Source organism: Chinchilla lanigera, unplaced genomic scaffold (assembly GCF_000276665.1).
Source record: "Chinchilla lanigera isolate Chin_1 unplaced genomic scaffold, ChiLan1.0 scaffold00005, whole genome shotgun sequence".
Classification (NCBI taxonomy): domain Eukaryota; kingdom Metazoa; phylum Chordata; class Mammalia; order Rodentia; family Chinchillidae; genus Chinchilla; species Chinchilla lanigera.
The window spans coordinates 2,793,292-2,821,172 of NW_004955406.1; the positions used below are offsets into that span (position 1 = coordinate 2,793,292).

Here is a 27,881-nt window from a genome sequence, read left to right on the forward strand (position 1 = left end):
GAACTTTCAAGACAGTTATTGAGGAAATGGGTGTAGCATTCTTTCTAAAAGAGCCTGACTTTCTAAAATTTTGGTTAGATTTTTTTTAGATTTATAAAAGTACCTTTAACAAGTTAACTGAGTATTTACATTTCTACCTTAAATTTAAATTTGGGAAAATAAGCATCTATTAGTTTGTTTTTAAAGATTCTGGGTTTTTTGTTTTTTTTTTTAATACCCTCTTCTGAATGCCGCTTCTTCAACTATTCCTTCCCCAGCTCTCAAGAAAAGGTAAAAGAACTCTGTTTTGCAATTATAGTTAGGGAAATCATTTTCCTTCTGCATTTTAAAAATTATCAATGTACAGCAGACCTAAGTATGAAATAAAAGGAAAAGGTAGCATTATACTGGGTGCATTTACTGAATTTTTTCTGAATATTGGGGACACCTAAAAAATTACAAGGTATAACATTAAGCTAAAAAGGATTGTTAGCCTTTTCTATCTTAAAAAAAAGACTTTCAATATTTAAATTGTGCTATAACAGCATTTCCCCTAATGCCAGAAATGAATTCTTCCCGCAGTCTGTACTTCTCCATGTGCAAATCACAGTGATCCCAGCTTCAGCTTGTGCTGTCACTAGTCATGACTCAAAGTGACCCCTGAAGGCTGGAACTGTCCCTCCACCCCTCAGAGGGCCTCCCCTTCATTTGGCAAAAGTCACTCAGGAAAAAAAAATCATAGCCTTTCAGACATCAAAAAGTAAAAGAAGCTGGCAGTACAATGTTTATTAGCAAATCCTTGTAACATATAGTTTTGCTATTTTCTTTTCATGAGAATGAATTCATAGCAACTATTTTAGATCTCCTCTATAATGTCCATTTTTAACAGTTTTCTTCCATCAGATCATATACATATATATATGTATATGTATATATATATATACTTTCTTCTACTTTTAAAAATGTATAATTATTAATAAATGATAGGTTCCAAATACTGCCAGGATAAAAGGGACAGTTTGTGAACAGCCAAGGTTACCGGCTTGGTAATAATTACACCATACACATGTACCGCTGGTACCTGAGTCAAATAAATACTCAGAGGGGCCACCTTTGCACCTCTTTCTCTGCAGTGCCTTTATCACTAGCGTTTCTGAGTGCTGCTTCTTTGTCCTTCTAATTTGGCATCTACCCCCTGTTCGAGGACCACCAGTTCAGTCCTTTGACACACTATGTCCAGCAAGGGACGGTATTCAACCTGGACCGGGAGCGTGGGGGAAAGGAGTGGAGGAGGTGAGCCGGGCGGGGTGAGGGAAACCACACATTAGCTACAGAGGTTCTGTTTCTTCGTAAGATAAGGCACTGACAGAAAATTTCTTAGGTAAAAGGCTGCATAAGAACTTCTTGCCATTTACAAAAAGAAATGTTGTCATCCACAAATGGTCCGTATCTAGGCTCAGTTAGGTGGACCCTGAAAAATTGGGGACTGATCCTTCCAAGCTACATCATTACCAAAAACAGTTCTCATTCACTCCGAGGCCTTATGGCACGTTAGGAAAAAGGGGAGGAAAACAGTCTGGGCACAGCAAGGCATCAGACATCGCTTGTCCTTCCGCTGGTCAAAGTGGAGTGTCCCATAAGCAACCTCAGAGAGTGCTGGCTCAGGATTCTCATTCTCTTGATGGCAGATGACCGTGATGGGTGGACCTATTGGCTTCCCTTTGGAGCTCATGCACAATGTTTAAACTGCTACCAGCAACAGTCATAAAGCGCAGAGAGAAGTCCTCACCTAGGGCTAGGGCTAAGGCTCTTCCGAATAGAGGGCTACTTAATGTTCTCAATCACCGCGATCTCTTCGCCCGCACAGTGTGGCGTCAAGCCGTTCAGATAGATGCTCTCAGTCTTCAGTAAGGGAGGCAGGACTTCCCTCTCGCTGGTCAGGTGGTTCACCGACAGGGTCCTCCTGCATGGGGTCAGCTCCTGGTTGTGGTTCCCTGCCAGCTCTGCAGACAGCTTCCTCTTAATGGAAGTGGCGCGCTGGAACTTGTCATAGATCTCCACACTCAGCCGCCTCCGTGTTTCTTTGAACTCAGCCGTGACATTGGCTGTCCACTCAGCAGCGTGGGCCCTGAACTCTCCCACCTGGAGCACAGAAGCAGGAAAGAGAGAAAGAGAGATCAGCACAATGGCCAATGTCTTATGTGCTTTATCTTCTGTTCGTTTCACTTTAGGATTTTAGAAAAAAAGATTAGAAACCAGAAGGAATATTGCCCATTTGAAATCTTAGCACTCTGAAAGGCTGAGGCAGAAGGATCCCCAGTTTGAGCCCACCCTTGAGCAACTTAATGACTAAAGGAGACTATATTTCTGTTTTGAAATTTAAAAAGAGTGAGGGATACAGCTCAGCACAGCTCAGTGCAAAGGCCCTGGGTTCAATCCTCAGTACCCCAAAAGAAGATAGAAAAGAATGAAGCAGCCTTCATTCTTCTAATAGTGGAAGTCTGATAGTTAATGCAATTAGGCAAGTTGAACACAGCATGATTCCATGAGCCTGTTTTATACAGACGTGACTCTCAACATTAATCATGAGCATAAGTTCTGTAAATCAAATTATTTCTCAGAGGTACTAGCTGCACTTGTATTTTGTACATGAATCCCATCTTAGAAACTTCAGAACCTGCAAAAAGGAGGTTTGCTGGAAACCTTCAGTGTGCTGGAAAACACTTGGAGTATTTTTGTTTTTCATCTGCATGTGACACCAAGAAGTACCTGGATGTAGAGGAGACACTGAGACAAAGTAGGAGCCAGATGGTAGAGGAAGAATCTGGAATATGCACACACACAGCAGGACCCAATGTGTTGATTAGTGTGTGGTTCTCCTTTGAGCACTAGGGAAAAAATCTGGCCAAGTTCCAACCACATCCACCTCAAAGAATCTGCTGCATGATCCTGAGCCTCTTAGAGGTCTTTAAAAACTGAGCCTATACCTTTATGTCCTAAGAGAAAAAACAGACAACGCCTCTAAGAAACGCTTACAGTTTGCTCTTGCTAACCAGAAAGCGATCAAAGCAAATGTCTCCTTGCAGTCTTGCCTCCAGCTGGGGACCCAGTGACTTTAGGGCTTGAGATACTGGCTGACTCTTCCCTGGCAAGGAAATAAGGGCACCTCTGTTGACTTTATTTTTTTTTTAAACTGCTGGGTTTTGTTTTAAATCTTAATATGGAAAATATAACTGATGGCTTCTAATTTTTAAACTTCCCTGAATGATAATAGGTGACAAATATGTATATGTATTACAGTATGATCTACACGCACACATGCTGTTATGGTTTGTATCTGGATTGCCCCAAAGCCTCACGCAGTTATGGGGTGGGCTTCTAGAGTTTATGATTCATTCATGGTCCAATGTTGGGATTATGGGTCTGAGTGCTACCCCTGCCCTGGGGCAGGTAGTTTGCATACAATGTAAGGAAGGGAAAGAGGTTGCTTGCCTCTGCTCCTCCCTTTTGCTTTTGCTGCTTTTTGTTGTCTTGTGCCACCTTGAAGTGTTGCTCCTTTGCCCTGCCACTCTGCCTTGGAGCCAGCTGATTATGGACTGAAACCTCCCCAAACTGTGAGCTAAATAAAGCTTTCCTTCCTTAATTTTGGGCACTGGGTATTTTGTTTCAGCAATGAGAGAAAAGTAACCAAGACACATGCACACACACACACACACACACTGGGATAGCCATAGGTACAAGTGTGTACCACACACACACACACACACAGAGTGGTCATAATGTAGGGCAAATGTTTAAATTTTAAAAATTGCTACAGTAAAAGGCATATCTCTGTTAATCCCCCTCAAGCTGCTCCCCTCACCTCCAACACACTCATCCCATCATTCTTGCTGCTTTCTAAAGCAGCTCTGAAAGTCCTCTTTCATGAGTGTCTTTGTGAGGTATGATCAAACATACAGTAAATGCTGCTTTCAAGTCCCAGCCAATGGAAAGGCAGGCTTACAAAAACATCATGGTGTGTCCTCATCCATCTATTCACCAGACTGGGGAAGGTATGACTTCTGGCTCTTCCCCAAAGTCAAAATGACCATGAAAGGTCAGTGCTTAGAATCTATTCAGGACTTCGATGGAACCACAATAGCTGAAGAACACTCATGAAACAGTACTTCCAGAAGTGCCTCAGAAATTGGTGAGAATGATGGGTCAAGTTTTTGGAGTGAGAGAGAGGATTCTGGCAATGATTCATGGCAATGTGTAATAAATTTACTGTAATAAATTTTTACAATTTTTTAATTCTCACTATAGTTTTCATCATGCCTTGTAGACACAGAAGTAGAACAGGAACTTCAAATATGCTTGGAGGAGGGGACATGACATATTCACCCTTTTGCCTCCATCCACAATCTCACACACACACATTTTCGGTGATTTACTTTTAAAAGGTCTTTTATTTCCTGCATGTATTGTCCCAATAAGAGGTAATTGCTTATTATCTGGTCTGGCTCTGAGAAAAGCAAAGCTTGGAAAATGAGAACTCTGTGGCCACGTAATTGGTGTCATCAGTGTCTCCTAACCACCCAGATAGTTCTGAGGGACCTTGGGGGAAAGGGTTGCTAATTCACAGAAATTTAGGCTGAACACACTTACTATTCCCAGAAGGTTCCCTGTCCACTTGGCTTCAATACAGAATGGATCATGAAATGTCTACCTGCTTGGGGGGTACTCTCAGGTTAGGAAGAATGTTATCTACCAGTAGTAACCCTGATTTGGCTCCTCAGAATGCCTTAACACTTACAAATAGCCTTCCCTTGGTTTGCATTATTCTTCTGTTTTAATTAGCTACCTTTCTGCTTGGACTAAGAATTCTTGAGCTCAGAGGCCATACCACATTCAGTGGTAGGTAGCACAGGGATGGCACTCAGGAGAAACTGGCTGAACTGCCTTCAATATGTGAACATGCTCAAGGTTTTCAGACAACTTTTATCATAAAAAGTGAAGAGGTTTATTTGTTCTTCTGCTAATTTTAAAGACTAAAGTGTTATTTCTAATAACACACATGCAAAATATCCCCCCAAATGTCCACAGTTTGGGAATGATTCAATTAAGTATAGCCATCATTATACCATTTCAACCAAATTTCAGCCTAATTTTAGAAACTTCAACATTGCAACATGCTTAAAGATTGTCCTTAAGAAAAACAGGAAACCACTTATTAGCATGACATTGAATAAAATAGGTACCCTGTTCCAACGTGCTACTTAATTTTGTTGTTTTACATTATAAGTCAATAAATCTGAGTAATGTAAACTTTGTGGCTTATAATAAAACAAAGATTATTGATAAAAAACTAAATAACATGCCTGACCCTAACTCCTATTTCACCAATGATTTTATACAAATGGACAAACCTATTCTATTTGAGAAGTCATCATTTTCTAAATGTAAAAGAACAAGTATTAATATACTGCTTCCTATGGTGCGATTTCCCTGGTAAGGAGGTTCATGTCATAAAGCAGACAAAATAGTCAACATTTTTGTTTAAATAACTGTCAGGGAAAGGTATGTGAATCAGAAAATCAAATTCTTTGTGTGTGTAGGTGGTGAGTCACAGTCACTTGCTTGGAGAGTGCTCATGTAAGTTACTAAATCACACTTTATGTCCTGGACTTGATTTGATGGACCAATGAATGAGATCTACTCCATCAACTTTAATTTGGTTACCAGCCTCTTACCTCCCCATCCATCCTCTAAGAGTAGAAGGGCTGCTGACCCTCCCAGAACCTGCCTCCCTTTTCTTTGGCGATGGGTTCCTCCTTTTTCTTATCTTAAAAAAAAACTGTATTAATTATAAAAATCACAGGCTCTCTGCCTATCAAAATTCACATGTGACTTTGTTTCATTGACAGTTTTCCTTCTTCTCTAACTAGATTGAAAGTTTTATACACAGCCTCAGTATCTGGTACCTGGTGTGTAGCAGACTTCCAGTAGACACGTGGTAAATGAGTGACTGTATCACTGGAAATGCATGCACTCCGAAACGGTGCACCCCATGATGCCAACTAGCAGCTGTGTGGTTCACCTGCGTTTTCTTTTCTCAGTACACACTAGTCTTAATATCATTAAAATTCTGGACAAAAATAGCCTTAAATTAAACATATTGTTTTGCAAAAGACTTTTCTCATCCACTTTTAGTCCTCTTTCCACGTTAGTGGTCACTCTTCCACCTCATAGTTCAGATCCGCTGCTTGGCATTGGCATGATGACGGTTTTACCTAATTTAATCATTCCCAAACTATGGACATCTGGGTGGACTTTTTGTACATGTACTATTAGAAATAACACTTCAGTGGATATTCTTGTACCTATATCTTTGCTAATGCACACTAATTATTACTATCATCGTGAACACTGAGTCAAAGATGGGACTATCTTCCAAATTTTCAGACCCTAACATTTCTGTCTGATTTTTCTAGAGAGGCAGAATGATGTGCTGGAGCTAGACCTATGCAGTGGAATCCTAGTTCTACCATATCTTCACTGTGTGTCTGTCTTTTAACCTTTTGAGCCTGAGCACTTCTGTGAAATGGGAGAAACAATAGAATCATCCCCATAGAGCTGTTATTACAAATAAGTTAATATTTATAAAACAGCAATGCCTAGTACACAGTAGGTACTACATAGACACAAACGTTTATGCAATACCATGACATAAACTAACATTAATGGTTAGAGTCTTTCTTACTATGAGTACTATTACTGAGTATCATTTTCAGATCTAGGGTTCCAAACAACCCCAATATTTCTCTCCTGAATATGCAGCTGTAAACTTTGCCTTTGCATGTCAAAGCACCTGTATAGAAAATCAAATATTTTGGTCATCATTTTATCGCAGTTTAAAATGAAGCTGTCATGATAGATTGGACAAAGAATGAGAGCCTTCCTTAGCTATTGTCTGAACTTTCTCGGGTTGCACTGACTGTGCACAAAAAACTCTCCCTACGGCCGAGTACTCTTCACACGTTACTGATGCCTGCTAATTAGAAAAAAATGAAATGCGAGAAAAGTTTAGACTTGTTGAAGTCTATAAACTTCTTTCACTCCTTATCTTTAATTGCACTGAATCTCTGGCAGAGGCAGGTATTTTTACCCACTTTGGGGAACATGCTTTTCCTGATTTCTGCAGCATTCCCAAGACTGCAGAAGTAGCTTCTGGAGGTGGGGGGAGGTTCAGCCCTATAATCACATTCTATCTGGCCACAGGCAACCCATGTCACCTGTTTCCAGTGTCAGATTCATTAACATAAGCTAAGGAGAATGAACTATTTCAAACAGAAAGAAGTGAGACGTGTTCTCAAAATATAAAGGAATCTACAATTACCAATTAGAGCAAGGTATGGCATGGTTTGTTGGTAGCATGATTTCCCAAGGTACCTTCATTATTTATTAATTCTAAGGACTACTTCTTTTGGAGGAGTGCAAAGCAAGTTCACACCATACAGAAATCTACCCTATAGCAGATTGCATTCCAGTAAAGGGAACACAGCTTCAGGTTCCTCAGATGCTGTGAATAATGAGTTGATTCCTAAAAGTATGCCCTTGGGCTACTCACATAATTCAGTACTTGTGTGTGTTCCCTCTTTTTCCTGCTCTGTCCTTTTACTATTCTGCAGGACACTGGGTTTAAGGAACTCAAAATTTGAAAATAAGAATGAAGCAAATGCTCCAATACCAAATCAAATTAAGTACAAGAAAGAAAAATCATGTATTACCACCATTTTGAAGAAAAACGTAAGTTGTATGTCTCATTAGTAATATAATAGCATATAGTGCCCCAAAGTGCATTCAAGGACTAAAGATGCTTTTGTGTTTAAAGAAATTCAAAAATAAGTGCCTGGGAATATCGTATTTACATAAGCTAAATTTTTCTGGGTTGAAATGTTAATGTTTGTGTTCTAGTAATTATACAATGAATCCTATGCATTAAAATATTTTTGTTTCATTGAATTTTTATAAAAATCTTCCAGTAACTTAAATCCTATAATATCACTTGGAAACAAAGCTGTGAACAAAAAAAGTGAAGAAAACCAGCTCCTAATGGATCACGATGAACGTTCCTGTAGCCCAGGTCTTCCCTCTTGGGTCTCATGAATAATCCACTTCCACTTAATTCTCACACATGATCTGACTCACAAAATCAAAGCAGGTAACTAACTGGAGGGCTACAGGCAGGCTATCACCCAGGGATTATTGGCCCTTCTGGTCATGAGACTCACTTAATTTAGTTACCATTCCCTGTCCTTAAATTGCCTGATCTTCACTGCCCAAAAGGCACCACGCGCTGCGCCGTCCCTCCCAGTCTTTGTTCTACTCTCCAAATCAGTACACGCACATTGGTTATTTTCTTACTCTTCTGGTCAGTTCCTCTCAAGCAACTTCACACACTCATTTTCTCTTACTCCCCCTTAACTATGTTTTTTCCCCAGGGTCTAGTCTCATTTTCCCTGGACGAGCACATCCTTCCAATTGTGCCATTACCACCCATTTTCTGATAGCTCCAAACTCCCTCTTTCCAAGTCAAGTCTCCACTGAATTCTGTACCCATCTGTTTATCAAAGCAATCATTTCTGATGAATTCCCAGCCTTTCAAATTCAACATTTCCCCAAATAAAACCATCGAACATCTCAAACCTGTTTTCTCTTCACTCGGTCTTATTACAGAACCATTAAGCACAAGGGCACTGGTACCTATTCCACTTGGCACACAGGGCTCTTCACTGGCATTCTCTCATCGAAACTTTTGCCATTACTAATTTAATTTCTCATCTGGGCTGATGACAGTAGAGGGGCTCTGACTACCACTTCCTAGTCAGGGTTCCCAGGTCCAAGAAGACAGCTGTTCATGGGAAAGGGACATAGGAAAGTATGCTCCCCTAAAACCAACAGTTTGGCTCATTTCAGAGACTTCTGACCATTGTAAGAAGTCTATGATGCTACTACATCTCACGCTCAGAGGGAACTGTCTCATGCTTGCTTCACAGATTCTGTAAACCAGACTTCCCTCTTCTTCCTTCTCATTAACTCTTAATCCTGTTCCTCTCTCTTACCACTCCACATGACACTACAGATCAGGCTATCTCAGAACCTGAGCTTCACTACCTTTATGAAATGCATTCTCTAAAGTTAAGGAAAGGTTAACAGTTTCACTTTAGAACTACTAACATCTTCCTCAGCAACTGTAAGCATTTCTTCCACATCTGGTTGTTTTTCAAGGCCACAAAATGTCATGATCACAGAGAACCAGTGTCTGCCTCCCAATGTTGGTCCAAAGCCTACAGTCCTCAGCCTTTTGGTGTTATCCCGAAGCACCAAGAAAGCTCTTGTAATAGTAGAAACTTAATTTAAAAACAAGCACTCAACATATTCCAAAATTTTTGTGGGGAAGTTGTCCTACACCACATAAGATGGATAGGGTAAAGTAAAGATGAGATTTCATTCTTCTAGATGCTGGCAATGTATGAATTTTATGGTAAGCTCATTTGTAGTTAAGGGTATTTATCACTCCACTGGCTCCCATCAACTACTCAACACATTCACTAATGGTGCAGAGCACAGTTCTGTTTCTTGGGTTGTTTTGTGAGGTTTTCGTGGACAGGGAGTTGTTCTTGGGGGAGGTTGCTTGTTTTGCAGTTCTGGGCATTGAACCCAGGGCCTTCACAAGAGGCTATTCCTTAGGCTATTCCTTATATATATATATATATTTATATTTTAAGAAATATATATATATATTTTTTTTTGAGAAAGGGCCTCACTAAGTCAACTGGGCTCAGTTCAAAACTGTGGCCCTTCTGCTTGAGTCCCCCAGAGTGCTGAGATTACAGGTGTGCATTCCCATGCCCGGTGACATCACAATGCCTTCCCTCCCAGCACTCTGCTCTGCAGCACCTTGGACAGGGCTCAGAGGATCATAACTGAAACACCACATGCACACTTCCTGAGGAGACTGTCAGCTTCATGACAGCACTACGTGCTCTGGTTTCTTCTTTATGAAAATATCCAACCTGGCAATCTGAACACACTAGAGCTCTGCTTATGTTTGGAGCAGTGCCCATGAGAAGTCTAAGCACATTGAAGGTAGAGTTCTGTAGGTGCAGCCTGCTGGTCCAACACAAGCTAAACATCTGAAGTGGACTCCTATTGCCTCAGAAGTCCTTTTTACTTAGACATCAAAGTAAAAACATGCTTTAAAGGGATCTTTAATTTTTAATGTTATAAACAAAATAAAAATGGTCCAGACTGTGGGAGTTTATATTTCTGAACTATAACTCCACACTGATTACTACAATAGAATTACTACACTTTACAGCCGAGTGTGATGAAGGGTAATTACTTGTCCTGAGTTTCATGTCTGTTCAATGATTTCATTTCTGAAACCCTTTTTGTCTCTCCACTGGAAGTCGTTTCTTTGTGACAAAAAGTCTAACACAATTTGAAGAGATTTTTCAGTCTCTTCAGTGTGAAACTTTCAACTTGACATTTGTAAATGCCTGGTCTTTATCAACTACATTTCTGAGATTATTTTTCTCCAAATAAATCTGCAAAATGCCAGCTACACATTTCTCCAAGAAAGTAAAGCCAATTTTTGAGGAGCACCAATTCCTTATACCTTTTTTCCATCTGATCTGTTTCTCAGCCCTGCTTCACCACAGGAAGGCTTATAATCCTACCCTGGCTTTTGATAAGAAAAGAGTGTCCAGGATAAATCTCTTCAGAAAGTGACTTCCCCACATGATAGAAATCTGTCTCCCCACAACCAAGACTCCCTGGAGATCCACTGTTGGCTATCAGCTAAGATGCTGGAGGCTCCAAAAGTTTGAATAATGTTATCATATACAAGTCCTGTTTTCTATAATATTCAGAAAATAATCACCAAGAGCTTATGCAGAGATTCATTTTTTAGAACTGCTACTTTATTATCTACACAGACTTGGGAAACTCCAGATGTAGAATAATTTTAAACAAACATTTATTTACCTCAATCCCTTTCACTCCAAACTTTTGTCCTTCTGAACAAGTCTCTGGCCCACTGTGCTTCTGCATTACCCTGGAAAACCTGGTCTTGTACGCTTCTGTCTGTCACTCAGCAGGACTCTCTGCCTGTCTGTTAGCTTTGAAATTCCACACTGCCTAATAGAATTTTGGTTTCTGGTCATGAAGAAAAGAGTAAAAAAAAATCTAAATTTGCTAATATTCTAAATGGCCCATCTTGAGAAGATAAGTATCCCCAAAACACGCCTGCAACTCCTTGCAGCTGGCTACCGTGGGATGGAAATCTGCGATGTCGTTTGGAAACCAGCAGCAGCAACACCGCCAGTGCTGAGGGTCAGAGAGCAACTCTCCTCCAGACCCTTCCATGCAAACCACTCACTGCCTCCCAGCCTCGCTTTTTGTACAAAGCCTTTTATTCTTGTCGTTTTTATTTCAATCCTACAACCTTATCCCACTCAATTGTTCCCTGCTGGCCTTTACCCTGCCTTACCTATATTTCCATCCTAATTGGCTTCACTTTCTCAAGTTGTCCTTAACCATGAAGAACCACCACTTGGGAAAGCTGAGCTGGTACCTGTCTGGGATCATCAGGAGATGAAGAATTTCTATCTGAAGCCCTGTGAGGTTCTCCCAGTTACCAGCCATGCACTCCAGTACTGGGAATACCTGCAAGTTTAAGTTGTCTTTCCTTTTTAAAATTAAAGATCCTATTTGTGTTCAGCTATAATTCCTTCATTTGATGTGGGAAGAGTGACAAATAGAGAAATTTCCCTACAGATGTCTTCAAAGGGATCTGAAGAAAGATGAGCGTTTAGTATTTGGTGCTGACAATTTCATAATTTTCTCCATTGGGAATTGAGTTACAGAGGTCTTCCTCATCTTTGACGACACTTTTTCCAAGTATCTTCTGATCATGGGATGTTAATGTACTTCCCCCCCCACACACACACAGATGCTTATCTTCCTTAATCCTTAGAGGAAACTTAAATATTAAAAGCAGCTGGCTAAGTTGAAAACATTTTTCTGGTTAAATCTGTAAAAATAATTTGAGACTTACTTTACATTCCATTTTCAGAGGCTAGCTAGACTATAATTCCTAGCAATTATCCTGTGTCCATTTCCTGAAGTATTGGTATTTCATTGTATCATTGAGCTGTACTGTTAAAAGGAACAATTTTAATTATTCTCCTTACCAACCAGGTTAAAAGCAAACCTAAAATAATTACTTGAGTGTCACATTGTCTTGAGTTGCATAGCATGTGATATTTTTTCTCTGGTTTTCAGAAAAGTATATGTAATATTCATAGTCTCCTTGACCTAAATTATTTTTGTAGTGAGCAATTTCTTAACTTCTTAATATCAAACAATTGACATAATTATGTAAAGATGATGTCAAGAGCATTCAGTCTTTTTAAATAAAAATGTCAACAAAAACAATAATCCGAAAATCAATAACATTTTATATAATATCTTTCTTCTGAAAATGTCAGGGTACAATAGATGTTAACTGTTATACAGAAATAGGGGAGCAAAGCAAACATTTACTTGTTGTGGAGTAAAGGCAACTTGCTCTTGTCACTGTGTCACTGAACACCCTTAATTAAGATTCTTCCCAATGGCCTCAAATTGACTTTCTTTAATAATTCATTTTATAAAGCCCATCCAATGTATACAATGTTTACTACATTGTAAAGATGAGTATTGAAATTCATAAAATTAAAAAAAAATTATGTACTTTTAATAAAATTGCAAAGAGTGCTCCATGATAGAGTTTAGTAACTAGATATTTGTATAACTGTCAGGACAATGTGGAAAGTTTACAAATAGTAGGCAGGCCACAGTGGGGGGGGGTAGTAACTATCCATTTACAAAGCTCTTAAAGTGTGTGACAAACACCAAACCAAAAGTGATAACTGAATAAAGGGGCGGGCTAGGACCTCACTGGCATTTGTCAAAAATAATTCACATATTTAACGAAATCAAAACATTTAATGATACTTCAAAACTTGTTCAAGAAACAGCTGACAACTGTTTATTTCAAAAGGGGTTTGATGTTCATGACAGTGATGAGACCAGTTCACTAAAACACGGAGTTGTGTCTTTTCCTCCTCCCTTCCTGCACATTTCAGACTCAACACAGGAGGTGCACAGAATTAGGTGGGATTCCGTGCACCAGCCTATGAAGGGCCCAGGGCTCCCGAGAGGACACCAGGGCCGACTAGCACCAGGAGAGCATCCACCCAGCGAGTGACAGCACCGAGTGGGGGTCATCATGGAGAGGGTGCCAAAGGTACCCAGGGAAGGGGGCAATCCGATGGTGTGGGGCCACACAGGGCAGGGGGGCTTCCTGTGGGTGTAGGTGGTGGCAGAAAAAGCAATTCAAGATCAGATACAATAAACACACTGATCAAATAACACAGGAATCAAGGGTTTTACTGTAGGTGAGTGTCTTGGTTATTTTTCTTTCATTGCTGCGACAAAATACCCAATACCCAAAATTAAGGGAGTACAGGTTTATTTAACTTACAGTTTGTGGAGGTTTCAGTCCACAATCAGCTGGCTACAAGGCAGGGTGGCAGGGCAGAAAGCAACAGTTCATGGCAGCGTACAATACAAAACAAGAGCAATGTAGGGGAGCATGCTTCTTTTTCTCCCATAGACTGTATTCAGGACACCAGCCCTAGGGCAGGTGTAGCACTCACACCACCAATCCTAGCACTAGGCAATGAACAAATCACAAACTCTAGATTCTGATGCTTCTACAAAGCCTGCCTCCTGTGACAACATGAGGCTTTGGGGTGACATTCAGACACAAACAATAACATTCTGCCACTGGCACCCCAAAGACTCATGTACATCCCTTTATGCAAAAGGCATTTAGTCCATGTCTAAGAATTGCCACAATCCTAACAGTTTCAGCATTGCTGAAAAGTCCAAGTCCTAAGTCTCCTCTAAGATGTAAGGCAAATATCTGTGAGCCCCTGTACAAATGAAAGGAAAGTTAATCACTTTCAACATTTGGGACTAAGAATATAACTCAGTGGCACAAGTGCCTGCCTGGCAAGCACAAGGTCCTGGGTTTGATTCCTGGTACCAAAGAAGAAATTTCCTCTTGTTGGGGATGTAGCTCAGTGGCACAGGTGCCTGCCTGGCAAGCCCAAGGTCCTGAGTTTGGTTCCAGGTACCAAAAATAAATAAATTAAAGAAATGAAATGAAATCAAATATTGAGTTGGACATGGTGGCACTTGCCTGTAATCCCAGCACTAAGGAGGCTGAGGCAGGAGGGTCATTATGAGTTCGAGACCAGCCTGGGCTACAAAATGAGCTCAAGGCCAGCTTGAACTGCACAGCAAAACCCTGTCTCAGAAAACACACACACAAAAAAATCCAGTGGCACAAAATAAATATTCCCACTCCAAAAGCTACAAACAGGAAGATACAAAGGATTGAGATCAAAACAAGTCCAAAATCTAACAGGACTAACATCAAGTCCTGTAATTTCATATACAGCATCCAAGGCAATCTGTGACAAGTTGTGAGCTCCAAAGGGCTTGGGTGGTTCCTCCCCTTTGGCATTTCCCATGATAGTAGCTCCCATGGCTTCTCTCCTAGGCCTGTTTTGCTCCCTCCTTGCAGGTTTCCTCAGATGATCCATGTTCCTGGCTTCTCCAAACTTCTGGGGCCTGCACAGTACCTCTGGCTTCACCCTCAAAGCTTTACACATTACCCTCTCAAGCACACACTGCCTGGCCTCCTGGGCCTTCTAGAATCACTGTGGAAGCCTTCTAAATCCCTCTACTCTTGCATTCTGCATGCACCTAAAATCAGCACCACGTGAATGATGCCAAAGTCTGCTGCCAGCTGGAGGAATAGCCAGGTTTCTTTCTTGTCCCTAGACTGCTGAGCACTCTGAATCCAATTCTGAGGAATAAATTTCCTGTGTTGCTGCCATTCTGCAACATAGTGCTCTGCAACTTTCTTTTTAGAGCAAATTATTTTTTTACTTTTGAAATTCAGAAGCTACAAAGAGTGGAGACTTGCTGCTTCTTGTGATGCCTTCAGGCCATCTTTTGTTTTGTTTTGTTTTGTTTTTTTCCTTCGGTACCAGGAATCGAACTCACAAGCTCGAGCTTGCCAGGCAGGCGCTGTGTCGCTGAGCTAAATCCCCAGCCCCAGGCCATCTTTTGTATTCTCTGGTTCCTTCTCAGCAATTAAGATCTCCTCTGTTCTATCTTTGCAGTCCACAGCTTTACCAGCGCTTCCCTTCCAGCCAAACTCACAGTGTCTTAAATCATCCTGCTGGGCTCTTTGCTTTTGATTCTCAACATACATCTGGCTAAAATCCCCCAACAACAGCCATGCTACAGCCTCAACATTTAACTACTTTGAAATTTTTTCTGCCAGATAAATTATTCTGTCACTCTTAATCTCAGTCTCAGACAAAGTCTCTGGTCATGAGCTAAAATGCAGACAAATTTTCTGCCAAGCCATAACATACATTGTCTAGAGTACAGCAGCCAGTGCAGTCTTCTTCCCCACAGAAACCTCCTGAGCATGGTCTTTACTGGTTTTCTGGTCTTCTGAGCTCTGACCAGAATCTCCCACAGAGAACAGCCTAAGGTGTTCCAGCTCTGCTCTTTCAGATGACATCTCTGAACTTTCCAAACTCTTCCCACAAGCCATTCACAAAGGCTCTTGAACCACATAGTCAGATACAGTCATAATAACAACCCCATTCCTGTACCAAATTCTTAGTTCCTTTTCTCTCATTGCTGAGACAAAGTACCCAACACCCAAAGTTAAAGGAGGAAAGGTTTATTTAGCTCGCAGTTTGTGGAGGTTCAGTCCGTAATCAGCAGGCTCCAAGGCAGGGTAGCATGGCACAAGGAAAAGAGTTCAAGGGGGCAGAAGACAGCAAAAGCAACAAGAGTGAAAAAACGGGGAGGGAGAAAGCCTCTTTTCCTCTCTTATATTGTTTGTACGCTGCCTGGCCTATGGTGGATCTTCTACACACCAGGATGCAGAACTGCTGAGTCACTTAGTTAAACTTCTAAACTTCTCAGGTTGACACAATGAATCTACCATAAATAATATCCTAGGGTATCAACAGCTGCCCTAGGGCATGTCCTCTACTCCCTAGGATGTAGAACTGCTGAGTCACTTAGTTAAGCTTCTAAACCTCTCAAGTTGACACAATCAATCAACCACTACAATGAGAAAGGCATGCTACCAATCAGTACCCACATCTTTGTCTCCAATACCATTATCCTTCAACTACTAAAAGAAACTATGGCTTCTTGGATAAAGGGATGATTGCAGAGCTGGGACAGTGAAAATAGGAGTTTAAAACAAGTAATTCTGCCACAGTGTAGATAACAGCTCAGAGGATGATGGGGATATAACAAGGAGACCTTGAAGACAGAATTCTCCCACTGACCAAAACTCATACATGCTGAGAAGCAGAAGAAATGATTATTGTAGCAGATTATAACCCACACGTAACAGTAGACCTCTGTGCATCTGTACAGTCATGAAGAAATGATGGGAGAACTTCATGATGAAAATTACTAAATACATACTAATTACACAGGAAGAAGAGGACCTTCATTGTGCAGAGGTTGACAGCACTTCCTGTAATACAGTTCCAATCCTAATTCATGATATCAGTTGAAATCACATGAATCTGACAAGAAATAAATGTGTTATTTGGACCTATGTTGAGTTTAAATCTGTTGTGCTATTTATATTTTATTGGTACATTAAGAAGAGGTTGCCATAGTTAAGTGTCAGTATTTAAATTTCACTGGTAGTTACTATATCCTTTGCAACTACTTACACAAAAAGTATAATTTTAGATTTTAAACTAAAAATGCAAAGGAATAGGCCTGTATTTTCAAACTATTATCAGGGAGTTCACAGGCAAAAGATGTGAAGATCACTGGTATAGAAGATCAATGGTGTAGAACAGTGGTTCTACACCATTATTGGATGTCTGCAGAATTGGGGTCCAAGAGAACAGTTTTTCTGCCAATGCGTTCTGTCTTTCTTATTCAAGGCAACAAACTGTGGGCTCATTTCTTTATTCTGTATTTGAAATCTCTTCTCCTTCTGTGTCAGAGTTTCAGAAAAAAAGAAAATATAAATCTTCTGGCACCTTAGAATGTGCCTGATTTAAAAGTGCTATACAACCATGAGCTTCAGAAGCTTACGTGGACATCTCATAAGTGAATATAGCTATTAGGATTTGCGGGTTTTTTTCTGTAAGAGAGGATGTAATTCTCACAGTTTCTGAACCCCTGCCACATGAAGTAAATTCAATACTGACATACATCAGTGTAGTCTTCATTTTTAGTGGGAAAACATTCAAAGCAAGGTATTTTGCAAGTTTCATTCTGTTTCTTCTGAACTGCCAAGCACATTATAGAAAGATTGTAAGTTCTTAATAAAATTTTGTCAAGTAAGTGTCCAAGTCGACAACTGAATTTATGGTGAGAAGAAGAAGGATGGCCAACTTATAAGTGCTCAAAAGAGAATGCTGTTTATCAAATCACACACATAGATGTTGGACATGCACTGACCTTCAAAACTGCAGTTTGACATCAGTGGAGGTAAATATTTTCCAGCTCAGCAAAAACATGTGAACATTTAAGGAATGATATTGAAAACTAGGTATGACATTTAGTAGTCAAAACCAAAGATGTACTTTTCATTTGGATTTTCATATCTACCTGAGTCGCCTTTTTCAGACACAACAGACATTAAGAATTATGATTTCCTACAACAGAGGATTAAATTAAAATTTTTAAAAAACTTATGATGCTTGCATATCACATTGCTATTATTGTTTAGTAAAAGCAAAATAGTTAGTTTTGTACTATTAATAAGTACAATTAAAGTATTTAAAGACTATTTTCCATTCATCTAACATTTGGACTTTTGCACATGCTTTAAATATATGCTAACATTCTAGCATAGGAACAGAGGTGCTCATCTATGTGAATTATAACTATATATACATATATACATAGAGGGGAGGCACATGTTAAAATAATTTTACTAATGATCTACAATAAAAAACTGGAGACTAGTGAAGAAAAGAAATGGATTGATGAGGGGGAAGAGGAGCAGCATGAGTATCAGGATGTTGTTGGAGTGGATCAAGTAGACAAAGATAGTGGTCACAGCATATATCAAGGTTTTGGTATGGAAACAGAGCACAGTGCAAAGCACTAGTGTATGCCCTGGTTGCGGTGCCACTAGATTTCAGGATGCATGGGCCATTCAGGAGAGGAAGAGGGAAGTATTAAGAACGCCTGACAGGTGGGAGGTGGGCCACCGGCACCTGGGAAGCCGTGAGGCAGGGAGCGCCAGACTTTGGGCCGGACTGTAGCTCTGCAGGCACCTGGGAGGCGGGCCGCTTGCACCCAGGAAGCTTGCGCCAGCATGCACCAACCCTCAGGCCAGCGGCCACCGCACAGTCAAGAACTATCATGGCACAGAGAAGCAACTGGCCTGCCCGGGGATGTGCGTGAATCATCCCGACATGGAGAAACCCCTGGGAATACATGCCATACAATGGGTCACTCTTGCCCCTGCTGTTGAGAACCAGAAAGGTCCAGAGTCAGCAGAGGAGCAGCTGCTGAACAAGGACTCAGAGAACACAGGCTATGCCTGCAGACTCAGAGGTGTAGTTGACTGGGGTCATGAGAGCCATTTGGAAGCTGGAAACCAGAAGGACCCTGCAGAATACCTGGGGAGACCCCCTGGAAGCCATTCTTCCCCTGACAGGACAGGCTGTGGTGGAGGAGCGCATGGAGCTCCGGAGAGGTCTGCACCAAGATTCCAGCTGCCTGTGCTGACGGTTGGGAAGAGGACACTAAGTGGTTGCGGGGTCCCAATGTGTTGGGAGGCTGGAGAGAAAAAGCTACAAAAAGTAGCTTTCGCCACAGATGGCTCACTTGAGATGTTAATAAGAATTGCCTCCTCGGTATTCTATAGCCGTGATGAGGAGGAGGCCAAGGTGAGAAAACAAAGAGACCAAGAAAAAGCAGCTGCTTTTGCTGCAGCACTAAGAGAAACAGACCCTAAGTCTGATTCTTGGGGCCTCAAGAACAACTTAACAACTACATTCATCTGCTACCACTGTTAAAAAGCCAGGCCACCTCAAGAGGAACTGCCCTAAGAAGCCCCTTGGACCATGCCCTGAATGCAAAGGAGAGCACTGGAGATCAGTCTGCCCTCTGAAGCAGAGGCCACAGAGCTCAGACCTATCCTACCAGTTAGTCCAACAGGAATGAGGGGCCCCGTGGCATACTCTGTCTTCTCCCTCTGGCCAGACTGTCATCTCCATGGAGGAGCCCTGGGTAATCATGACTAGAGAGGAAAAAGAAAACAGCCTCTTGCTAGACACAGGTGCAAGTCTCTCAGTCCTTCTTTTCAATCCTGGCCTTCCTTCCAGCCGTCACACCTCAGTGAAAGGAATCACTGGTGAGAAGGTAATCCACTATTTTTCACAACCCTTAGGCTGTAACTACTTGTTAGATCTTTCTTGCATATCTATGTCTCCTGAGAAACCACTTTGAAAATATCACCATGCATTACAGCAGCCATTGATATTTTCCTACTAATCTGCCCATAACTCTGTAATGTTTGTATTGTTCCCATGCTATTTCATAAATGGATGTATGTTTATTACTATGTGTTTCCTGCAACAACCATTGAGGATAGTCAATGAATATTCAGTTGGTCACTCATGTACAGCTCTATTTAGTTTCTTTAGAAACCACTTTGAAGGTACCAAAGTATAGTACAACAACCATTGATAATAACCTATCACTTTTGTCTGTAACTCACTATTGTCTATTTGTTCTGAGAAACTATCTTATAGATAACAATATGTAAAAAACAACCATTGATAATTTCCTACCACTTTGTCTGTAATTTGATAAGCCCCACTATTACTTACTATGTTATCCTTCTTTTACTCTTTAAAATAAAATGAAAAATAGAATATGAAAGCATGGCTGAAAGGATTTGGGCCTGAGCTGCTTTGTGCATGCTGGGTGATACTCATTAAGGGCTTGGACTTCAGTGTAGGATATTGTGGGAGTGGGAGAGCATGGTCCCGTGTGATGATGTTCAATTTGAGATGGAAGCTGGTGGTCCCTTTGGGAAGTACCCTCCTTCACAGTAGCTCCACCATCAGCTTGGTGGCAGCTGCACTCGCTTACACTGCAGGCTCACCAAGCTTCTTTCCAGGGTTCTCAGCACTGTAATCCAGGCTGTAGGTCAGTGTTCACTTGCATGCTTGTACTGTGGATCTGACCACTGACTGCACTTCTCATCTCTTGAGCCATCAGCATTACTGCCGCATCACATGATCTCCTTTTGGTTATGCCTTCAGTGCTCTAGCTATTCCCCGTGAAGCACCATCTCTACACTCTCCCAGAGCCCTCTAGACTTCCTCTTGGGTCCAGCAGGACTGGTACACATATCTCTAATGAGCACTGTGCCGTGGCTACTGGCTTCTGTCTGCTACGTCTCCTGTTAGATCCTGGTCACTGAAGGTTGAGACTGGGTCTTATCTAACTTTTAACCTCCAGCACCCATCTCAATGCCTAAAATATAATGACTGCAAAAATTCAGAGCTGCAAAAAACAGAATCACTCATAAAATGAACTGTTTTTACACAATTTCAAACGATTTCTCCTAAATCTATAATACACAGGTCAAACATATCGATACTCAGAAATCCAGGTCAACAGATGAACTAAGGAGATGATTTTAAAATTTGAAGCCATTAAATAATTTGTATCCATTATATGTAAGCATATTGGTGATTCTATTCCAAGCAGTGCTGGATACATATTCTTTTTTTTCTATGAAAGTCAAGGGAAAAAAATTAACCCTGCTTTCCTGGCCACAGCGGTCTCTGATCGAGTACACTTCCAGAACGGTGCCAATATAAATTATAGATGAGCAGCTGGGGAATTTAAGAGTGTGAAAAGGAAACAAGAAGTGAATAATAAAGAAGTGAGAGGAGAACACGTCCCTTTTTGTTCTTTGTCAATGTTTTATTCTGAAAATAGGCTCTATAGCTTTGTTATATATAAACCTGGCCTGCTGGAATGTGAGGGAAAATATTCATATGGCCTAAACAGACAAAATAAAATTATTTTTTGAACTTCTTTTTCAAAGAAGGTGTTGCTCCCAGAAATTTCTCTTAAAAGTAAATTCTCCTGTGTACAGGGGCATGGCTGTGGGTGTTTGACATTCATGGAAAACCCCTGAAATAACTGATGGCGGGAGGATGGCTGCTCGCTTTGGCTGGCTGGGGGAAAACGCAGAGGCAGCGGCAGCGAGGAAGCTGAGAGGTGTTCTTCCAGCACTGCTCCCAACTGCAGGACAGTCAGTGATGCGAATGTACGTTTCACTGTTTCACTTTCTCTCTTTCTAACTCCTTGCCATGACGTTCATTAAGCACAATAAAATTTCTAGGAAGAAAAACACGATCGGCATCACTAGTCCAGAAGGAGAAGTTCTGTTGAACAGCAGGTAATGGCCCAAGATGCTGATCCCGGTCTACAGCTCTGCTGCCCCTCAGCCCCGTCCAAGACAGCCACTCTCTGCCAGGAAGGTGCTATGCACAGCATCCACTAGACTTTGAAAGCTTCTTATAGCATCATGAAATAGCTTAGTCATTATTTTATAGTATTCAGTATTTGCACATCAAAATAATAATAGTTTACATTGTGTTAAATAAAATATAATAATATTAAAATGAATTTTATCTGTTGTCCTTTTTATTTTATTAAAGGAAGCTACTGGAACATGTAAAATACATACATAGTTTGCACTTGTGTTTTGCACTACACTTTTATTGCAAGTAAAATATTTAATACAGTCTATTATATGTAGTAATGCATAGTATTTGTAACATAGCCCTATGTTAAGTGCTATACACAATGACATTAAGTATAATCATGTGCTGTATATTATTATATACTTTATTTTATATAATAGTATTACATGATAATTTATATTAACATTTTATATGCATTATTACATATAAATATATATTGTGTACTTTTTTATTTTATAGAACATTTGTCCACAGGGCACCTTTTCATGGCAATTTTTAATTTAGATTGCAATGAATTATGCTTTTGTCTTTTTCATGAATGTGCAGAAAACTTGGAGGAATAATCAGGAATAAAAATAACAATAAGAAGTGCTCATGTATTTTTGGAAAAGCAGCAATGTCCCCCACTGCAATGAACAGTAAAAGTAGCAGAGCGGGTCTAAGAACGCAGGCTGAGGCTGCACACTGACGCAGCCTCACAGCTGTGTTTCCCCAAACCAAATGCAACAGCCGTGGCAGATCAGCTCTACAGAAACGAGCTCACGGTGGGGCGGGGTCCCCAAGCCTGCCGCTGCGTCTTCATTAACTGGATGAACTGCAACAGGGCTGCCCAAGAAACCAGAAGGAAAAAACACAGCAAGAAAAAGAAGAGGCCACAGAGATAGAGTGGGTGTGACAGGCTCTCGCCCTGAAAGAGGGAGACTGCCCACCTGGGCCAGGGGCATCCAGGGAGCTGTCCCTCCAGGGATCTGTCCCTTCAGCCTCACCCACGATGGCTGCTGAGGTTGGAACTTAGGGGGAAATGTAGAAGAACTTTCTATTATGAATGAAAGGCAAACTTTCATCCTTTCCACCCTTCGTCCTTTAGATGAAACGTTTCTCAACAGTTTTGGGGGCAGCGCGATGGGCACAACCAGGCCACGCTGGCCTGTGGCCACCAGAGCTGTCCAAAGCGTCCACGCATGGTGCAACACATGAAAGGGACTCTGCCAAGACAGAAAATACGAAGGACCTCTCACTCTCACTGCCTGTCCCTGGGGCAGGCTGACTTTCACAGACAGCACTCACACTACCACTTTGTGCTTTGGAGAACACCGTTTGACCTATTTTTACTTGTACCTGTGAAACAGAGAGCCGTGTTATTTATAACAGGCTTCTGCTCGAACTTGTTCTGGCTGCTTTATGAAGTCCATGCTACATGCAGCACTGAAGGAGTAGGACTACTCAGGAAGGTGAGAAGCAATCGTCAATCCAGTGCTTCCAGGACTTTGCCAGGGCGACCTAATATTATTTATTTGATACTCGTGAAAATAAACCCAGCTTCATTATCTCTCTCATTAAACCAGTGCTCCAAGTGGGTGGAATGAGATGAACCTCGCGCTTGTCTCTGATTTTAATATCTTCGGGGCTTAATAATAAAGCTCTTAAAGGCTTTGCCTATTTCTAAGTCTCTCTCTCGCCAGCCTTCTTATCTTCTTTTCTTTTGCATGTGACAGCCAGTTGCTCGTGCAGTTCGCATAATAGACAGTGAAAACTTCCAGGGAAAGGGAGAGAAGGGAGAATTAACCAATTTATTTGCTGTAGTCTAAAAATCTCTTCAAACTGCCTCTTTCTCCAACAGGAGACAATCCATATATATATGATTATTTTGTGGAGACAAAATACCCTAGCGCTTTAGTAAATATAAGAACATAAAGCTATTTGTGGATGTCAAATGTGGACAAGTGGAACATGTTCATAATATGAACATTTGTAACAGTGTTCAAAGACACAAGACTATAGATATAAACAGCTAAAGTTTATAACCTTAAAGTGTAAATCTGACTCAATTAACAGTGTCCAAATCAGGATGGTTGTCACAGACAGACAACAGGAGAAATGGACCACAGTGTACTCATCAAATAAGAGATTCTTCAACTTTGATATTCTCCAATAACTTCTGAAACAGCACTTTTGAACAATGTGCTCTGAACATATAATAGCTGCACTGGTCATCATAAAACCCAGGGTGTATTTGGCAAGGTAAGGGACCTGCATGCAACTTCACATGGATAGTCCTTAGATGGGTACTACATTATGAGGCCCAGCTTCAGCCAATTATCCTTCAATAGCAGTCATCGTTTCTAATAAAGTTATGGCTGAAAGCACTTGTAAACTTTTCTGTAAGGTTTAATCTGTTTACTTAAAAGGAGGAGAGCTCTAACTTGGTAATTTTGAATTAGGTTCCCTTCAAAAAATTATTAGCAATGGCATCACACTCCCCATGGGCCATGCATGAGAAGCTGCAAGGAGGATGAGGGCAGCCCCCTTGCCAAGTCCACTGTACAGTATAAACTACTCGAGCATTTCCATTCTTGAGAGCCTTTAAACTGTGTGACATCTTCAAGCCACGGACACACTTACTCAGCCAAGCGTAAGATTCCCCAAACGCTCCCCTCTCAAGATACAAAGACCACAGACTTTGTCTTACATGTGTTCAGTAAAATCTAGATTAACATTTAAGTGGGAGAGGTTGTATCGGCGCTCCCAGGAGCTTCTGGGATGCGACACTGTAGGAGGAGGGGGAAGAAGACCTAGAGCCCCAGATGACCCTCTCCAAACTCCTAAGCAGATCAATGTCACCCCACCTCAGAGGCACTGCCCCCATGCAGACAACAGTATCAAAACTGCCATAAAACTATTCTGTCATGGGGGCTGGGGATTTAGCTCAGCAGCACAGCGCCTGCCTGGCAAGCGCAAGGTCATGAGTTCAATTCCTGGTACCAGAAAAAAATTCAAAAAACAAAAACAAAACCAAAAAAGACTATTCTGTCATAGAACTGTCATCTCAGGGATAAAGGCTAGCTACTGATTCAGCATCTAACTTGGTGTCTGAAATTTTGTACTGCGTTTTACAGTAATTGCTCAGATTTTTAAAACTAAAATGTGAATTGTTTTACCCTGTTGAAAATTTCACACAGCTTATATGCCAAACTACTTAGTGATGAAACTTAATCATTCCTTAAGTATTAGTTTATTTGGACCTATAAGCCATCATAGAAGAACTAAAACCCATCCAAGTAAATACACTTTGGTTTTACTGTAAAACATAACAAAATTAAAACTTTGGGGCGGGAGATTTAGCTCAGCGGCAAAGCACCTGTCTGGCAAGCGCAAGGTCATGAGTTCAATTTCTGATCCCGGAAGAAAAACAAAAACAAAAACAAAAATTAAAACTTTATTTCTGATTTGATAGAGAAGGAAATTCATCACTTACACTTTTAGCACTGAGGTATAAGATATGCTCACAATGAAAATAAGCATAAAACCAACCCTGCATTATTTTAGGTCAGTGATGTCAAGCATTTCAGAACTTTCAATAATAAACAGGGGCTGCGGCATGCGTGCCATAGGTTTGGCACCTCTGTTTTAGGTCTACTCAGATTTGTTCAATTGGAATTCTACCACTTCTGCTGAATCGAATCATTTTATCTCTACACTGTTCATGCATTCACCTCAACAAACATTTGCATATCCATTATATACAGAGCACTGTTTCACTTGATTTTCAGAAGGTGCAATAGCAAAAATTCCTTCCCTTATGAATAACACCTGCTAGGAAGGGGCGGGAAACAAGGAAATGGTGTAAACAAACAGGTCGTATGAGATGCTAGACACTGGTGAAGCAGAATCCAGCGCTGGAGGTAGACAAGGGTGAACTCTAACAGCAGGGCTGGTGTGGACCTCATTGACCTAATCGTAAGTGATGAAAAGACCTAAGGACAGTAGGAAGCGCCTGGCTGGCAGAAGAGACAGGCAGCGCCAGGGCCCTCGGACAGGAGTCTGGCTGGTGTGCCAGAGAAGAGGGCAGACAGTGGGGCTACAGCAGAGTGAGCAAGGTGAGAGAGAAGAGTGGAGAGGAGGCCAGGACAAGGGGGCTGCATCCTACAGGACCTTTTGGGCTACAGCGCTTTACAGACACCAGCTTGGGCTCTGAGGACAACAGGGAGCCCTGGGAAGTCTCCAAGCAGAGAAGGGACGTGACAGGATTCATGCTTCAAAGGATTATTCAGGGAACTCCAATGCGGAGAGACCTGAGGTACAGCAAGGCAGAAGCAGGTGGGCAAGTTTGGGGGCTCCTAGAACAATCCCGGGTGAGCCAGTGGTGCGAAGGGCTGGATTCCTGATACATTTTCAGATCTATGCTATAGGATCATTGATAGATTGAATACATGACTGTTGATAGACTAAGCATAAAACAAGCCCACGAGAGAACTCAGGGTATCACTTTCTTTATGCAATTGTCATCTTTTTGCCTACTCAGACAGCAATTCCCATTTCTGTGTGACTCTGCACACAAAACACCTGCCACATAGCACCTAACATGCAGGAACGATTAGTAGATGGAATCATGCTTCCACTCGCCTATACACTGCTGCTTGAGGGTGAATGCTATGATTCTTTCAATGTCTTATCAGGTACTCCTTGGGCAAATGTCCAACACACCATGGGCCATCAAAATATTCTTGATAAATAAACCCATCAATGAATACTTGAGGAATGAAGCTGGGTGTGTCTGCACCTTCTGTGGATGACAGAACGGTCCCCAGCAAGTCACTCGGGGAAATCCTTGTTTCTTCTTACTTAGACCACCTTCGCTTGCGGTGAATTCACATTTACGACAAAGTTTGCGTGTGAAAGGTCCTGTGCTTTCAAAACGGGAAAGCAATTTCTCTCTTGCCCTGCTCATACAGGTCCCTGCTCCCCTGCCTACTAATTCAGAAATATGTACTGAACACATAATGATACTCATTACATTGAACTTATATTTAAACAAAATTTGTCCAAACTGATTTTCAATGTAGAAATGACAAGAATAAGATAGATGTGTGTGCGCACGTGTGTGTGTATATATATATATATATATTTGTGTGTATGCGAATGTGATATATGCATGTGTGAGTGTTTATACACATAAATTGCAGTTGGGTGGCATTATAATACCCTCACTAAAGGAAATATTTTAGCTTCTGACAAATGAGCACCAGGAAAGAGAAGGGGCCACACAGATTACAGGCGTTGGCATTTGTGAGAAATTCCATGGAAAGTATCACATTTAGACCCACAGTTTCCACTTCTGTAATAGATTCCTCTGTGCAGTAAGAGTCGCCAGTGTAACTGTTCACCAGTGCACTATTTCATACAAAAGGTTTTGCTTACAACAAACTTAAATGCTTATAGTTACAGAGGCTAAAACAATAAATCCAGAGTGATCTGAACAATGATGTTCAGGACGGGAAAAACAGCTACAACATGTGAAGGGTTTTTCTTTTTATATTAAAAGTATAAAAAGCAGGTATTTCAAAGATCATAAGAAGCCTACTGCTTTGGATGGGAAGTAGAATTTATTCTTGTAATCCGAACTCTTTCACGATGAAAGTGACAAATATGGTGACCAACCTTGGTGTTTTGTCTGCCTACTCACAGACACGTCAGGCAAGTACCCGTCCACCGCTCTTGGGGACAAACCCCCAACAAAGCTATCCAAGCACAGTTGCTTCAGTCCCAGGCATCCTGGATCAGGTTTGGTCATTTAAAGTCCTCTCTCCATCTGCAGAGAGTGTATTTGTGTGTGCATCGCTATGTGCTGCTGTGTCCAGGTCTTTTGACCATTTGGTCTTGCTACTCAGGACAAGCAGTGTCCACACAGAGGGAACAAGCCTAATGCAACACCTGGGCCAGGCAACTGCAATGCAGTGGTCTGTCCCTGAGCTGAGACAGAGTTTGTATCCAGCCTGCATATAATTCAAACAGAATTTTAAAAAATTTTAGTCAAACAATGAATAAAGAAAACCCACCACAAATGTATGGCTGAATATGATTTTGCTTAATAAATCAGCTATAATCAACTCTATGGATTATATTAGAAAATTACAACATATGCCAATACAGCTTTAAAGTATAGTTTCTTAGAGTGTTAAGTAAAATCATATAAAACTGTTCTTAAGGTCAAAA

At 41.1% G+C, this 27,881-nt stretch overlaps 1 protein-coding gene across 3 annotated transcripts in view; it reads right to left on the reverse strand.

The window, feature by feature from the left end:
• Positions 1-201: 201 nt before the first annotated feature.
• Kcnk2 (potassium channel, two pore domain subfamily K, member 2) overlaps positions 202-27,881 on the reverse strand; it is a 181,830-nt gene continuing 154,150 nt past the window's right edge. For all 3 annotated transcript variants that reach the window (XM_005374716.2, XM_005374715.2, XM_005374717.2), the window contains one exon: positions 202-2,121. In XM_005374716.2, coding sequence (XP_005374773.1) covers positions 1,804-2,121 — 318 coding nt within the window. In that variant the 3' untranslated portion in view covers positions 202-1,803. The remainder of the gene's footprint in view (positions 2,122-27,881) is intronic.